General features: G+C 40.0%; 1 protein-coding gene across 6 annotated transcripts in view; it reads left to right on the top strand.

Annotated features, from left to right (window-relative positions):
* Positions 1–15,725, top strand: part of APOO (apolipoprotein O) — a 20,302-nt gene extending 4,577 nt beyond the window's left edge. For 4 of the 6 annotated variants that reach the window (XM_083612434.1, XM_083612433.1, XM_083612436.1 and 1 more), the window contains 6 exons: positions 1,145–1,199; positions 5,091–5,186; positions 5,667–5,758; positions 9,472–9,579; positions 10,813–10,896; positions 12,129–12,513. In XM_083612434.1, the coding sequence (XP_083468560.1) occupies positions 1,145–1,199; positions 5,091–5,186; positions 5,667–5,758; positions 9,472–9,579; positions 10,813–10,869 (408 nt within the window). In that variant the 3' untranslated portion in view covers positions 10,870–10,896; positions 12,129–12,513. Of the gene's footprint in view, positions 1–1,144; positions 1,200–5,090; positions 5,187–5,666; positions 5,759–9,471; positions 9,580–10,812; positions 10,897–12,128; positions 12,514–15,309; positions 15,625–15,675 lie in introns of those variants that run through there. The other 2 variants (XM_083612432.1, XM_083612431.1) reach the window with 2 other exon arrangements.

Raw genomic sequence — 15,725 nt, 5'->3', positions numbered from 1 at the left:
TATAAGCCATCATAAAACATCCATATATAAAATTTTAAAATATATACAAATAAACAGCCATGTAAAATATATAATAATGAGGATTTTCATTGGGATTTCTCTATGAAAATTTTGGTAGGGGAACAGCTGGAGCTAGAGGCACCAGATTGCAAGGGCGATGGGGCAGCACATCATGCGTGTGACATTGTGACATCCTGACGTTGCAGGCATGAACATCGTGCCTTCCTCCCTAAGTTGGGCAGAAGCTTCCCAGGCTTTGGGAAGGAGGCACCAGGGTTCTGATAGGATGCTGGAGCCCTCCTGCCTCCTTCTCAAAGCCGGGGTGGCTCTTGGACCTGTGAGCATCACACCTCCCACCCTAAGCTGGGCAGAAGCTTCACAGGCTTTGGGAAGGAGGTGCATGGGGAACATTCAGGGGACTAGCCTTGTCCCCCTAGACCACTGGCTGGGAGGTGCACTATGTAGTGCTTGTGCAGGATTTGATCTCTTTCTTTGTTCCCACCCTGGCTAAGAAGTCGGAAAGCAGCAGCCAGGACATTTGAGCATTTTGACTTCCTAAAGTCTCTTGCCTTCCATATCAGAAAAAATGAGAAGTGAGGGAAGCTACCTCAGTCAGGATTCAGGAATTGCTGCCTCAGATATGGGAATGGAGAGCTCCTCTTTCCCCTCCTCATGAGGTCAGTCTGATGAGTAGAGTGAGACATGAGCTTCCATGAGTTGTAAGGTTACAGAAATAGAGGAAGGGGCTAGAGCTAGTGCACTTGTCTGCTCCCCCACGCAAATCACACACATGCAGTTATTTTGTAACACTCAAAAGGGTTCTAGGTTGCCATGGCTGCCTTCCTGAAATAACGTGGTTGGATTAGAGTGTGCCTGTACAAATGACAGGACCATTTAGAGACACCTAGAAGTGAAGAATCACTAACTTAATTCCTTCCTGTGTGTGGTAGACATTCTATGGCAAGCCTGGTGTTACTGGGTAGCCTACAACACAGTATAATACGGTATATAGAGATATGATCTGTATAGAAACCATTTTAAATTGCTTTGGAATACCTGTAATGCCACTAGGTGCTTACAAACGGCTTTGTGATCTTCTTTGATGAAAAACAGTAGCAATTATCACTGTTGTTCCCATTTCTAGGGTTTTTCTGACAAAGCCATGCCCAAAGTAGAAAAAGCAGCTGAATATGGCAGAGGTAAGATCCATTGATAGTTCCTACAACTAAATCAGATGTGGTTAAGTAGTAGCAAGATTATAAAAACAGTTCTGCATAATCTGTATGATTGCAGCCGTATTGAACATTGCTAAAGCAGTTGCCTCATTCTGCTCAAGGGGAAACTAGCCATGTAAGCTGCTTATTTCTGCCCTCTTAAAGGTCTCATTTATTATAGGCACATCACACCAAAGGTTACCCATAATGAGATCCTGTGGGGACCTAGACATACTGAGCCCATTACAGTGGTTGTTTTGTTGTCAGTATGCTGATTATAATTAACACAAAAGGCTTCCACCTTTTTTACTGCAATTTTCAAATCTTTGCCTAAGTTATGCGGGAATGTACTTTTCTCAGCTTACTGTAGTTTTTCACTGCAGCTCTTAATTCTCTCCTCTCCAAGAACATTATGGCAAACATGGGTCTGATATGCTACATGGAAAGGCTGGGAGATGGGAAGCATTAGGGGGCAACAAGATACCTGAATTCTGTGTTAAGGCTATGTTGAAATAATAGGTTTTTATGCTCCTATACCTATACTGAAACATTAGAAGATATGCAGCCTTGGGTTCTCTTTCTCTCTGTAAAGGAACCCCTGTCTTTTCAGCATTTCCTGTTTAAACAAGGAAATGTTTCTCTTCTTTATTGTCATGACTTTCTAGATGTGCATTGTATTTCTCCATCTTGGCTGTACAGTGAGGCGAGGCACCAGTTAATTGCTGCATATTTATTTGCTGCAATGTATTTGGTTTTATTGGAGCGTATTAGGCTCGGAACAATGTGGTTATAAGAAGATAAGAGACCTATTAGAAACGAAACAAAGGTCTTCCTTATGCTGTTTCAAATAATGGTCAAACAAGAAAGGATTCAGTGAAAGTGCAAAACAAAAGATCTCAAAATTCATCTCTTCAGGGGCATAATGCACTTTGGACTTTGAACCATAAGCTAATAGTGAATAGGTTATGCAAAACAAAAGGATATTTATTTAGATAACATCACTCAGGATCAAATTAGACATTAACATGGAGTTGTCTGTAATGATCTTTTTACAAAAATGAGCTATGGGAACTATGGTTTCTAACCCTTCCCTCCATGACATTTTCTTGCTAGCTCCCCCACTCCGTGTCATTTGCCCCTACTGGAAACAGTATAGTCATATACTACCTGTCCGTGTATGCCATTAAAAAATAAAAATCCTTAAGCTAAAAGAATCCTATTCTTTTTCTCTCTCTCAAACTGTTTAAATGATTTAAAAAACAGAAAGAATGACAACATCCACCGTTGGGCAGTACTTTCATTAGGACCAGCCAAAATTGTAGCAAGTTCTCAAAAACTCTTCATTTAGATTACATTTGCTTTTTAAAAATGTAGAGAAATGGAAGAGAGAATATTTATCGCTTAATACTGTACCTTGATCTAACTTGAGAGTACCAGTTCCCAATTACTCTGGCCCATTGTTCTGGGGCTTAGTTCATAAATGCTTGTCAATCCCAGGGCTGCAGCTAACTAACCATGGATGATAGAAAGGCAGTCCTGTGCTTGTACAACAGAACAGAATGCTTATTACAAATGTATTTTTAAGCTTTTGGAACCCAATACTAAGAATTTGTCAAGAATGTATAACTTGCTGTTGAAATGGAATACACAGGATGAGATGGTTAAATCAGCTATGATTAAATGGGCACAAGACATTGGCCATGACATTATGCTTGCTGACTGGGAACAGTTATGGACTACCGGTATAAAGTTTACGGCATGTAATGCCTTAAGAGAGAACATCATGAAAATGATCTATAGGTGGTACATGACCCCAGTCAAGCTAGCAAAAATTTATCACATGCCCGATAATAAATGTTGGAAATGTAAGGAAACTGAAGGTACTTTCTACCACCTTTGGTGGACGTGCCCAAGGATCAAGGTTTTCTGGGAAATGATTTATAATGAAATGAAAAAGGTGCTTAAATGCACGTTCGTGAAGAAACCAGAAGCCTTCCTCCTGGGTATGGTAGGCCAATTGGTGTCAAGGAAAGACAGGACGTTTTTTATGTACGCTACAACAGCAGCAAGAGTATTATTAGCAAAGTATTGGAAGACACAAGAACTACCCACACTGGAAGAATGGCAGACTAAGGTAATAGACTATATGGGACTGGCTGAGATGACCGGCAGAATCCGCGACCAAGGGAAAGAGACGGTGGAAGAAGATTGGAAGAAGTTTAAAATCTATCTTAAGAACTGTTGTAAAATTAATGAATGCTAAAATGTTTTGGGTAATGCAAAACAGAATTGCAGCGACTAGCAATTGGATATGAGAAATAAGATTTAAAGAAAGTCTTATATGGAAATTAGGGGATGCTGAAAAGATTGATAACAGGGATGCAGAAAGGGGAGGTATGGGGAAGTCGCCGAAAGAAGGCCAAGGAAAAAATGTTAAGAAAGTATACGTGTTTATATGTTTGTTTGTTTATGTATCGTCTTGTATTGTCTTTTATTATGTGTTTAAAACCTAATAAAAATTTTATAAAAAAAAAAACAAATGTATTTTTAAAGGGTGGAAAAACTGCACATTAAAGGAATCTGATAAGCTACAGCCTGAGGAATCGTCCCTTATTGCTGTATATCCTGTTTGATACCAGATAGGGTCAGAAAATGGTAAATGGTAAATAATTGTACATTTCTGAATCATAGCATTGTAGAATTGGAAGGAACCCTAAGGTCATCTTGTCCAACCCCTTGCAATGCAGGAATCTCATCTAAAGCATCCATGACAGTTGGCCATCCGACCTCTGCTTAAAAACTTCCTATGAAGTGCACAGAGACTAAGGCATTGGTTCCGATTTTTGAAAGTATTAATTTCATTTACTCAAGAACTCTCAATGAAGCAGCACATTCACATTTGCTCTGCAAGAATGGTTCCCAGAGATTGTTTCTTTGCCTAACTAGATGTCCATTCTAGTAGCACAAAGTGGAAGCTCCATAGTGCTCACTGGGGTTCCGCAGAGATATTTTGGGCAAATTGCTACTCTTAGAACTTTCCTTTTAATTCTTATACTCTTAGCTCAATCTTTTGGTTATGTGACATAGTCTTGATTGCAGATATTCTTTGGATTGCAACATCAACTTGGAATGTTTTTTGAGCTTGCAAGATTCTTGCAGCATCTTTCAGATCCCCATCTGAATTCTTCTAGGTTTCAGGGTTTCAAGGTCTTTTCTGACTACATGACTCAAAGGCCATAATCTCTGTCCTTATCATAGTGCCTTTAGGGTCTAGGCAAATTGGCACTGTTGTTCTGGAACATGCAGTTTCATCCCCCAAGGAATGTTGTTTTTCTTTAATCTGATGTTATTCTTAAAACAAAGTCCTGTTTTCAGCTGGATTTTAGCTGTTTTAGCAACTGGATCTTGTTTTCCCTGACTTTGGCAACCTTGCACAGCCACATTCCCAAAAATTCACCCATCCCCTATTTATACAAATTAGAATTGAGTACATTATTTTTTTTAGTAAGTATAACAGTGTATATGATTATATTCACAGAACCTTCAGATTCATTTTGCAAAATAAAATCTGGCTTGATAAGGTGTGCGACAGGTACTAAAAAGCTGGGTAGAGCCAGGTTCAAATCCCCATATTGCCTCTCATCCTAACCCACCTCATGGAATTATTTTGAGAATAAAATGTGGGGAAGCTATGTATGCTATCCTGAGCTCCTTGGAGGAAAAGTGGGTTATAAGTGGATATTAAAAGTTGCTTGTAGTTGTAACCAATTATTTGTAGTTGGAAATATAAGTGCAAATAATACTTTTAAATTTAATTGAAATTATGAAAATATATACATACTAGTGTAATATGCTGTGGTCTGATTTTTATTTTAGAAGGCTACGAACTTCTCAAAAGCCCACCTCCAGGATTTTATCCAAGGCTTGGTGTCATAGGTTTTGCTGGTATTGTTGGCTTGTTTGTGGCTAGAGGTATGTGATAGTTTACAATTCCCCTCTTCAAATTCTATGTGATAATTTTCTCTTTCATTGACATAAATATTGATGTGCAATGGAGATTTAACTGTATCTTTTTAATGTGTTGAATCCTCATAATTGTAGAGAAGAATTTGGAATTATGTGGGCAGGATCTGCTAAAGGCTTAGAAGCCAGGCTTGAGTTCTTTAGTCGTCAGTATATCTATGTTCTTTGCAATTCTGATCTTCAAATTCTAATCCACTACACAAATTCTATCCCACTAAACTATTATGTCGAATCAGATCCCATCGCTTAAACACTCTCCTCCAGATCTACTTTCTGTCAAAAGGACAGGTACCTATAACAAAATACTGTGCCATTTTGATAGCTTAGGCTGGCTGAAAAAATTGTGTTATAATGTGTGGATCACCTTGTTCAGCACATCATTTGTTGGATACAGACATCGTGAAAAGTAATGTATATTCTTTGGCGCAGGTTCCAAAATAAAGAGGTTGGTGTATCCAGCAAGCTTCATGGGGATTGGTGCCGCTCTCTACTACCCGCAGCAAGCCATTACCCTTGCCAAGGTTAGTACTGTAGGAAATCACACAGTTCCTATTTGTATAGCTGTAAATATGGCTTGCAAATAGCAAATGCTCATCTGCTGTTGTATGTACAGTGGTACCTCGGTTTCCAAACTCCACAAAACCAGAAATAGTGTCCCAGTTTGAGAACTTTACCTCGGTCTAAGAATGGAAGCTGAATGGTGGAAGGGCACCGGCAGTGGGAGGCCTCATTAGGGAAAGCGCGCCTCGGTTTAAGAATGGTTTTGGTTTAAGAACAGACTTCCGGAACTGATTAAGTTTGTAAACCGAGGTACCACTGTACTTCGTTTTAAAGGCCAGCACAGCTTATTTCTTACAAAAGCCCGCATTACTAATACATGCAGTCTAAAATGCCAGAATGACACAGCATAGGGTAGTCTACTTCTTTTGGTGTCTTTGTGTCAGCTAGGTAGGTTTTAAGGTTTTGCAGTGTTGCTGTATGAATGATCAGTGATCCAAAGTCTTGTTTCCACACTTGTATTCCCCTCAGGATTGCCTTAGAATTCGTAGAATAGTGGACTTCCGGGTTGGCGCCATCGCCGAATGGCGGACTCCCTCCGAGCTCCGGAGGGAGTCTGCTCGGCAGGGGCTGGGTTCTACCGCACCGGCGATGCGGGGACCCTTAGAAACCACGGCCACGGAGGCCGTGGACATGGAGACTCGGCTTGCACCGTTAGCGCCCTCCCGACTCGTGAAGGAGCCTTTTTAAAGGCTACGGATCGGGTGCCGGGGAGAAGCGTGGTGCCTTGAGTTTTCTGCTTCCCCTGCTGAGCGAAGCCGCATGCCATCCGGCGGAGAGCGCTGACTTCTTCCATTGAAAATTCGGACTTTTCAACAACAACCCGTGAGTAAATTTGGAAATCGGGTTCAAAAGGAGGAAAAAAAAATTTTTTTTTTCGAATTGGATACGAGCGGGGGGGATCCAAAAAGGAAGTCAGTCCCCTCCCTATTGTAAACTTTCCAAAACAAGGACGGGGAAACCAAGACCCAAAAAGGCTTGCATTGCTGATAAAAATCCAAAATTTCACGATGGGGAACTACAAGAACTGTGCTGGAGGAGGAACTGGAGAAGGGAAACGCAACCCCCCCCCCTGGGAACCGGGGCGACTGAAGAGAGAGCCTGGTGAAAGGAGTCGGAGATTTTGACAGCTGTCAAAATAGCTGTCAAAGTCGAAAAGCGGAGTGGATTTTATTATGAGAACTTGGCTGGTTAAATTTGATACAATTTGCTACAACTTGTTAAAATTTGGATACAAAATGGCGAATATGGATAACAAATTGACTTTTGGATTAGAGGAAACAAAGTTACAACAATCCCCCTTGAGGAGCTTCGGGACATTACAAGGATCGGGAAAGTGGAAAAACACCAATGGAACTTTACAGGACTGGTTATCTTCTGGGAAAGCTGCAAAACGGAAATAACATCTCGTCTTCAGGGTGTTTTCTTTTTTGTTTTTTTTAAAGGAGACAATAGATTTTTCTATTGAAGAAAGGAAGGGACTGAACGTAAGGTTTTGCCCCTGAATAACAACCATCCCTGCAGACTTACCAAACTTTCGAACTACAACGTTTTAGCAGCGGAACAAAGGGAAATCAGACTACAACCTGGAAAGAACAATGGAGGGAGTTCTATTACAGTTTTATTAAAGACTGAAGTTAAAGTTTTGAAAAATAATGATAATAATAATAATTTTGATTTTCAAAAAAATTTATTTTTAATTTTAAAAAGAAAAAGCCAGCAAGGAGTTGGGGAAAAGTTGTGATTTATGGCCTTAAGAATTCCAGGCAGACACCAGGGGTTGATGGTCAGGGGGAAATTAAACCGGGGACAGGGGGGGGAGAACTAAAACTCCAAAGGCTTGTCAACTTGGTTATTTTTTGCTGAATTGGTCTATTATTCATTATATTTTTTTTTTTTTTTATTTTCTACCTTTTCTGTTTCTATTATCTGGGGTGCTTCTTTTATTAAAAAATGGAAATTGTGGAATGACATGGGGTGGGTCTTGGGGAAAGAACACTGGGTTTTTTTTTCTTTTTTTTACAAATTAAGTTTCAATTTGGATGGGGAACTTGTTTGACCAACAATATGAAAGGGGAATATGGTAGGGGTGGGGGAAGGGGGGAGTCCCGTAAAGTGATATTTTTTGTATTTTTGAAAAATTTTAATAAATATTATTTAAAAAAAAAAAAAAAGAATTCGTAGAATAGTCCTAGGTATGGATTTGTCTTAAAATTGTCTCTTGGTTGAGTGAATCCTTGTGGTTGCTTGTTCATGTGAAATAATTCACTCTCATCCACTGAAAATGGTGAGGTTATCCTCCTTATCATAAGCTGAAGAAGCAGCTGTTTTTGAGGCCCTCTCTAACTGTGTAAAGCAGTGCTTTTTTCCATGAAGTTCTCACTGTAAGTGTCACACTTTTTAACAACAACGACAAAAGATGTTCCGGTACTGCGTACCCTTGAGTACTCCCTGGGGCGGGGGAGAAAGCACTGGTGTAAACCCATCCCTCTCAAGTGTATTTGAAACAATTAAGTCCCACATTTAATGTGTTTGAAGCGTGCAACAATGCTATATGGAATAAGTACTGAAAGTAATACGCTTTGAAGTACAAAGACATGAAGTACAGATGGAGCACAGCACAGTTTGTTTACAAGCTGGTGGCTTAGCCTTAAGTTAATGATTAATCAGGGTTCTTGCATATCATTTTTTGCAGCTGAAGTTTTGAGCAGATGTTTTCTAGATTTGTCTTTGACCTTTCTTTAAGGATAACTAGTAGTTATCATATGCTTCTTTAAGTATTTTTCTAGACAATCTCTGCATTTTGTAAGGCTGGCTTTCTTATACAGCTTGTGTGGTTTCCGTCATGGTGTTCCATTGTGCCAGAAGCGGTTTAGTTCTGCTGGCCACATGACCCAGAAAGCTGTATGTGGACAAACACCGGCTCCCTCAGCCTGAAGCGAGATGAGCGCCGCATCCCATAGTCGCCTTTGACTGGACTTAACTGTCCGGGCGTCCTTTACCTTTTTACTGGATTTGATCCAGTAAAATAAATTGAATAAAGGAACTTCATAAATGTAAAGTTTGCCTCCACATGTACCACCACATCCCTTAGAAACCTCTAAAAAGACTGCCTTGACATTGTGGGGTGGGGTTGCTGTGAGGAGCAGGGTACAGGAGCGTTTTCTTTCATTAGCTACTTTTTGTTATTTTGGGAAGCTTATTGCATTGCTCAAGAAGGCCCCTGAATCTTCTCCTTTGCCGGGGGTGCTACTGTGTTGGGGCGGGGGGAGAAGGAGACTGGGAAATTTCCTTCCATAAACCAACTTAATCTGCCAATATCTTTAGCACTGACATTTTTCTTGCAAGAACAGCTTTTTTAAAAAGTTGGTACTTGTGAATAGCTGTTGCATTGCTACTGTAGTTTGATTAAACTCATAGAACTGATGTTGTCCTTGTTCAGAGGGCTCTAGGCCTATACTGCATGGATAGCAATTGATCTTCCCTGCCGTTATTGGGCTGGGTCAATATTTTGCTGTAATGGCCTATGGCTAGATACAATAAAAGTAATTAAACTAGCACTTCTTCATAAATGTTTGTAAAGTTTTTTTAAAAAAAACACCTAAAAATAAAAATACACAGTGTTTCAAGTGGATGTTAATTTGACTGTTGTTATGAAATCTCTGATTTCTGAAAGGTGACTGGTTCTCAGCTGTACGACTGGAGTCTCCAAGCCTACATAAATATAGAATCTCTCTGGAAAGATCCTCCCAAAAAGAAAAAATCTGCAAAAGCCAGTGACAAGGTATGACATTTGAGAGTTTGTTGTGCTGTAGGTGTATCTCTGTTCTTGGCTGTTTTGTTTGAATTGCTGTGTTCTTTGTTTCTGTGCTATTCTCCTTATGCTTTTAGAGAACCAGAGCTGTGCAGGGAGAAGTCCAATTAGTCCCATAGTTTCAAGTACCATGCTGTTGCTCCCAGAGTTCGAAACTCCCATTGTTCCAGGCGTGTTTTGCGAAAGGGATTTTCATTAGCCCAAGCAGTTTCTGAGCTCTGGGCGCAGTGCTGTGCCTAAGATTTCAGATTAAAACTGCAGAGTGGAAGGAAAGGAGGACCTTTTTCTGCCTCCCCACTTTCAGCTACTCTCTGAAGACTGGAGAAGAGACCCTTTTAAGAATATTAGGGGGGTGGGCTGGGGAAGCATGGCTTTGGTTTTTTCAGCCTTCAGATGAAGACTAGACCATGTGAAAAATGAACATAAGATTTTAGCTGCAGTTCATTCATTTTCAGCTTTGTATCCTTGTTATAAAAAAGTGTGCCTAGATATTCCATTGTTGCGCCCAAAGCCTAGGTTTAAAGTGACATTTAGCTCCTTGCTTTCATATCTCTGTTTCTAACACTGGTTGTTCCTACCTTCATATACTCATAATTAGGAAATGCAGTACACTACTAGAAATGCCATGCTCTTATAGGTTTGGGATTCAAGCAGCATGCTACTGCTGCTCTTAAAATATGTTTAATGGGAGATGCCGTGTAATATGCCATTTGAATCTTTTACATAGTATGCTGCTCATTCTTCAGGTTTGCGTGTTTATGCAGTAGTTTGTTGCAGAAACAGGCTACAATCCTCCTCTACATTCCATCAGTCAAAATTGTAGTTACCTTTCAGAGATGTCAGTGACATTTTTCAAGTTCTTGTATCCTTCTGCTGTTAATTGCATCATATCCTTTCCTAACCTCATTCCTCTCTTGTTTCTTTTGGTTAAACTACTTCAACATGTTAATTTCAGTTGATGGTATCTGACTCGCTGTAGGCCCCTTGAAATCCATGGATTTGTTAGTGATGATGGCCTTCAATCTATTTGTTTCAGTAAAGGACCCCAAAATACATACTGAGGAGAAACTAACATTAGATCATCCTCTAGAGATGGTATATGCCCAAAGAGTATGGAATCTTATAATCAAATACTTTATTTTGTGGAGGCAAATTGTTTTGATAAAAAATTATTAAAACTTCAGTCTCTGATGTCTTTTTAAGGGTGATGCAGATAGTGACAAAACAGCAAAAGTACAAGAAGAAAAAGCAATAAAATAGAATTGTCTATGGCTTCTCAATGAACAGGTAAGGTACACTAACTATTCCATGGTTCCCATGAGAAAAATAAGAATAGCCCTAAAAGTAAAACTGGATTAGTTGTTAAGTTTGTTTTTTAAATTCTTCTGGCTCCAAATACATAATTTACTCAAATAGAACACTTGAGTGATGCAATTTTAAAACTATTAGCTGTTTTTATTACTTGTGTTATCTCTCCTGACCATTCCAAAGGTATGGTGATGTGCATAATATTTAACTACAGCAATTAAATGTTTTCAAAGGCTTAGAACTTTGTAAAATATAAATCAAGCTGGGGGTTTATCTCTAAAGCACCAGTTTGCAAACTCTGCTTAGGTGCATAGCTGAGTGGCAGAAAATCATGCTTTGAAATCCATGTTTGGAATAAAACAGTAAATACATTTCTGAAAGTAATGTATTGGCTTGCACCTCTCTATAGCTATGATTCCTGTTCCCTCTTTGCCGGAGGATGAAAAACTAATAAAATAGCTCCATTACTTCTCACTTGGCACATTCATTTGAAGCCCTTCTGCCATGTGTTCCCTCCAAGGGAGATGCGGAGAGTGCAGACATGAGAAAAATACTTCTCAGCAATGGCTCCTCACTTATGGTATACTCTCTCCAGGCAGTCACATTACTTATCTTCAGGTGGTAGGCAAAAACAATACTTTCCCATCAGGCCTTTGGTTTTTAATTATGTCTGGCCTTTGTCAGTGGGTGTGATGTTTTAGTCCTTTTTTTCAAAAATATGAATCAGTTTTAGATTTTGGTGCATTGTAGTTTATGCTGACTTTAATGTATGTTATTAATTTTTTGTTGTAAATGCATTGAGATTTTGTAATGAAAAACAACTAATAAGTTTGATAGACAATAATCATTTCAGAGTTTTCTAGAAGGTAAATCAGATTACTTGAAAATTGGACGGTTGCTGGCCAATGTGAAATATTATGTTATCTATAGAGTTGTTTTATATGCACTAACAGCAAGAAAACTATGGGCTACTTTTTGGATCCCACCTCAAACAGTGTTGACATTTTGGGGAACTTAACAATTTTATTTTTTTTAAGTTTTGAAAACTTGTAGTTCTGTTTAACTTATTATTGGATAATCTCCCCCCCCCCCCCCCGAAAAAAAACACTACAACAACACTTCTGCTGCTTGGAATAGTTTTTGGTTAAAAAAATAGCAACAATCTTGACTGACTGCAAAAACTAACTTTAAAACCCTTCTTTTGAATACAGATGGATTGAGAGCCTGCAGGAGATCAACACTTTTCTAAAAAAAGAACAGAATCTGTGTTACTATGAGTACATTTTGTCTGTGGTTTGGCTCAACAAGAACAAGCCTTACAATCTGTTTGAAAGCACCGTATCTGGATCTGAAGGGACACAGTCCTGTTATTTGCCAGCTTTGGACTTTAGGTCAGAGTTCAGCAAGATTACTCATAGATTTTGTCAGGACCTCAGTCTACGTCTGCAACCCTGAGCCCTGCTTACAAGGAAGTACTGGACTTAATGGGACTTAATTCTAAATAATTGCTTAGAAGTGTCCTGCAAGTTGAGTCTCAGAACTCCTCTGTCTGTTGTTACTATTTATAGGCTTAATTAAAATGAATGCCTGATTCCCCCCTTATGTTTGGTCATTTAATCAGCATCCATATATTAATCAGAATAAATTACATTCTTGGTCAGAACAAAGCTTAATTGTGTTACGGGTGGTGGTGGAGAAGCTAAACAACATATGAGCATTAAAGTTGTGCCCAGCAGTAGGCTAGCAAACTTGACAAAAGGCTCAGAAATACAATGGCCTTGTCTCTTCTCTGCGCCTTCCCCTTCCCCCTCCAAATCAAACTTTTCTGGATGACGAAGGTCAGTGGGAAGTGCATAATGGAATGTCTGTGAGATTCCCTCTATAGATGGATGGGAACAGAACTCTTTGTTTTTCTTTAGGGTTTTTTGCTTGCCTGAATGCACAGCTCAGTAAGGGTCAGAATGCTGCGCTGGTGAGAACTAGCTATAGCATAGCTAATGACTTCTTATTGGCCACTCAGGAAGGAGAACTATAGAGCAAGGGAACGCAAACATTTTGTGTAGGGTTGGACACAATAGATGAGCTTTTTCTTGCTTGCAGCCACATCACATCATTTCCAAGTGAAAACAGCCTAGCTGAATGGTGGCATGCTGGCAGGCTGCCCATTCTTTAGTTTCACGTGCAAGAAGTTTGCAAATGCATTTCAAACATGTAAATGAAACAGCACAAGGCAGCATTGAGGATTTCTGTTCATGTCAAGAACATTGGACCAGCCGAATGGGAACACATTTCAATATTTGATGGGATTTTTCAAATATTGTAGGTATCCTGTATGAGTGTGTTGTGTTTCTTTTACAATTCAGGAAGAGGTTATGAGGCATGGGAAATCCTGTATTAATGTAGTATCTGTCCTATTAATAAGAGCAATTGTATGCCGGCTCTGTGAATACCTACATTATTCATGTCATGGCCTGAAAAAAAAGAGAAACTACGCAATAGACTTCAGTCTTATCTGAGTAATCTGGTGCTGCTTCTAATGCAGCCTTTTTTCTTGTTAAAAGCCCTCTCTTCTCTCTTTTACATTGGGACACTGGTTCCTGTGTCTGTTTGCATGCCACTTGACCGCTAACAAATTACCTCATTAGTTCAGCTTGTTTCTGTAACAAATGTGCACTTAAATGTAGTTTTATGAACTTTACTTTAGACCCGCATCCACATACTAAGGGTTCATTAAAAAAATAAAGCTTGCAAAACCATGTTCTATAATGGCTAAAATCTGGGGCATGTTCAGATCTAGAAAGTCATGTTGTCAAGATGCTTACTGAAAATGAGGCCTGGATGTCTCCAGGGTGATAATAAGCAGGACATTAAGACAACCTCTTGTTTGCCCCCAGCATCTGGAATACTGCCTCTGGACAAGGAAGATTCATTTAGCTATCCTAACTAATGGTTAGTTAGGCTGTTCCTTTGCCCTCATGGTGCCAAGCGGTACTTGGAATGAATTAGATTTAGTGTATTTGTTTTACATAATAAATATAAAATGGGACGCGGGTGGCGCTGTGGTCTAAACCACTGAGCCTCTTGGGCTTGCCGATCAGAAGGTCGGCAGTTCAAATCCCCGCGACGGGGTGAGCTCCCGTTGTTCGGTCCCTGCTCCTGCCCACCTAGCAGTTCAAAAGCACCTGCAAGTCCAAGTAGATAAATAGGAACTGCTCTGGCAGGAAGGTAAACGGTGTTTCCGTGCGCTGCTCTGGTTCGCCAGAAGCGGCTTAGTCATGTTGGCCACATGACCTGGAAGCTGTCTGCGGACAAATGCTGGCTCCCTCAACCTATAGAGCGAGATGAGCGCACAACCCTAGAGTCGTCCGCGACTGGACCTAACGGTCAGGGGTACCTTTACCTTTTAATAAATATAATAAAACCTACAAATTAAAATACCCAGCTGATACTACTGCTGGCATATAAAGTACCAACATGTGTTCAGGAGGAAGCACGTGTGGAGCAGATACTTATCTATCTCTAGATCTCAGCCTATGTAAAAACCAGATTTTTCAAAATTGCCCTAAAACACAATTGGCTCTTGACTGTTTAGGGCAGCCAGATCAAATTCTACAGCACTTTTGTGGTAGAGGTTTCTGGCATTTATCTATGCTAGTGTTTAGTGGAAAGGAGTTCCATAGTTCTAGGGTAGCCATTGAGAATGCCTATTTATTTGTTTATTAAATTTGCATACCACCCTTCATCTGTAGACCTCAGGGCTGTTCACAACATAAAAATACAAGATAAAAACACAAAATACGTGATAAAAACAAGAGCAGCAACAAAACCCCCCAATAACCCCCCCATCCATTCCCACAAATATATTTAAAAGTGAATAGGATGTTAATCAGCCAAAGGTCTGGTTGAAGAGAAATGTTTTCACCTGGCACCTAACGGTGCATAATGAAGGTACCAGCCTAACCTCCCTGGAGAGAGCATTCCACAAAGGGGGAGCCACTGCAGAAAAGGCCCATTCTCATGTTGTCACCCTCCAGACCTCTTGTGGAGAGGGACACAAAGAAGGACGTCAAAGGGTGTTCTCATGGTCTTCATAGGTCCATATGAACTTTGAGGTCCTGAGCCGTTTAAAGCTTTGTAGGTCAAAATCAGCTGTTTGGATTACTTGTGTGCATAGTAGTCGAGCACATTTCACAGAGTAGCAGAATGACCACACACTAGACAAATTATGGAAGACCCAACCTTGAAATGTTTCCCTGAACTAAACCAGGACAGCTGCATGTTTGCAAATTCTTCTGTGGTAGGGGGAGTGGGGCAGGCAGAGGGAATGCTCATGGCACTTAGCAAATGAGGATCAAAGGTTTATCCTGGTCTTCTCCCTGTTTTTGTGTGCAGACAAGTTGCGAGAGAGGTCAGCCACAGTTCACTTGCAGCTTGAGGCAGTGCAATATTGAACATTTACCACTTGGACCTGCTGACTTTATGAATTTGCACTTATTTAAATCCCGTAAGAGAAAATTATCCGACTGCATTTCAGAATGCATTTTCTCACCTCTTTAAAGCTAACGCTTGAAGGCTAACGAGGCAAGTCTCATTTCCTCTTACAGTATAACCACAGCAGCTCAATTTCCTGCTCTTGTGAAATGCCGTGGTATATTATCTGTCCATTCCAGCTCAAGACAACAATAAAGAAATACTTGGGTAACAACATGTTTTCTTTTGTTGCTTGTATTCATTTAAGTGATTTATTTTTCTTTGTAGGATCCTATTTCTCAGAATGCTGGGGCTAACCAAACTGACATGCTGACGTG

Source organism: Podarcis filfolensis (assembly GCF_964270895.1).
Source record: "Podarcis filfolensis genome assembly, chromosome: 4".
Taxonomy (NCBI): domain Eukaryota; kingdom Metazoa; phylum Chordata; class Lepidosauria; order Squamata; family Lacertidae; genus Podarcis; species Podarcis filfolensis.
The sequence above is the reverse complement of the archived record's forward strand: the minus strand, read 5'-3'. Positions and strand labels throughout refer to the sequence as shown.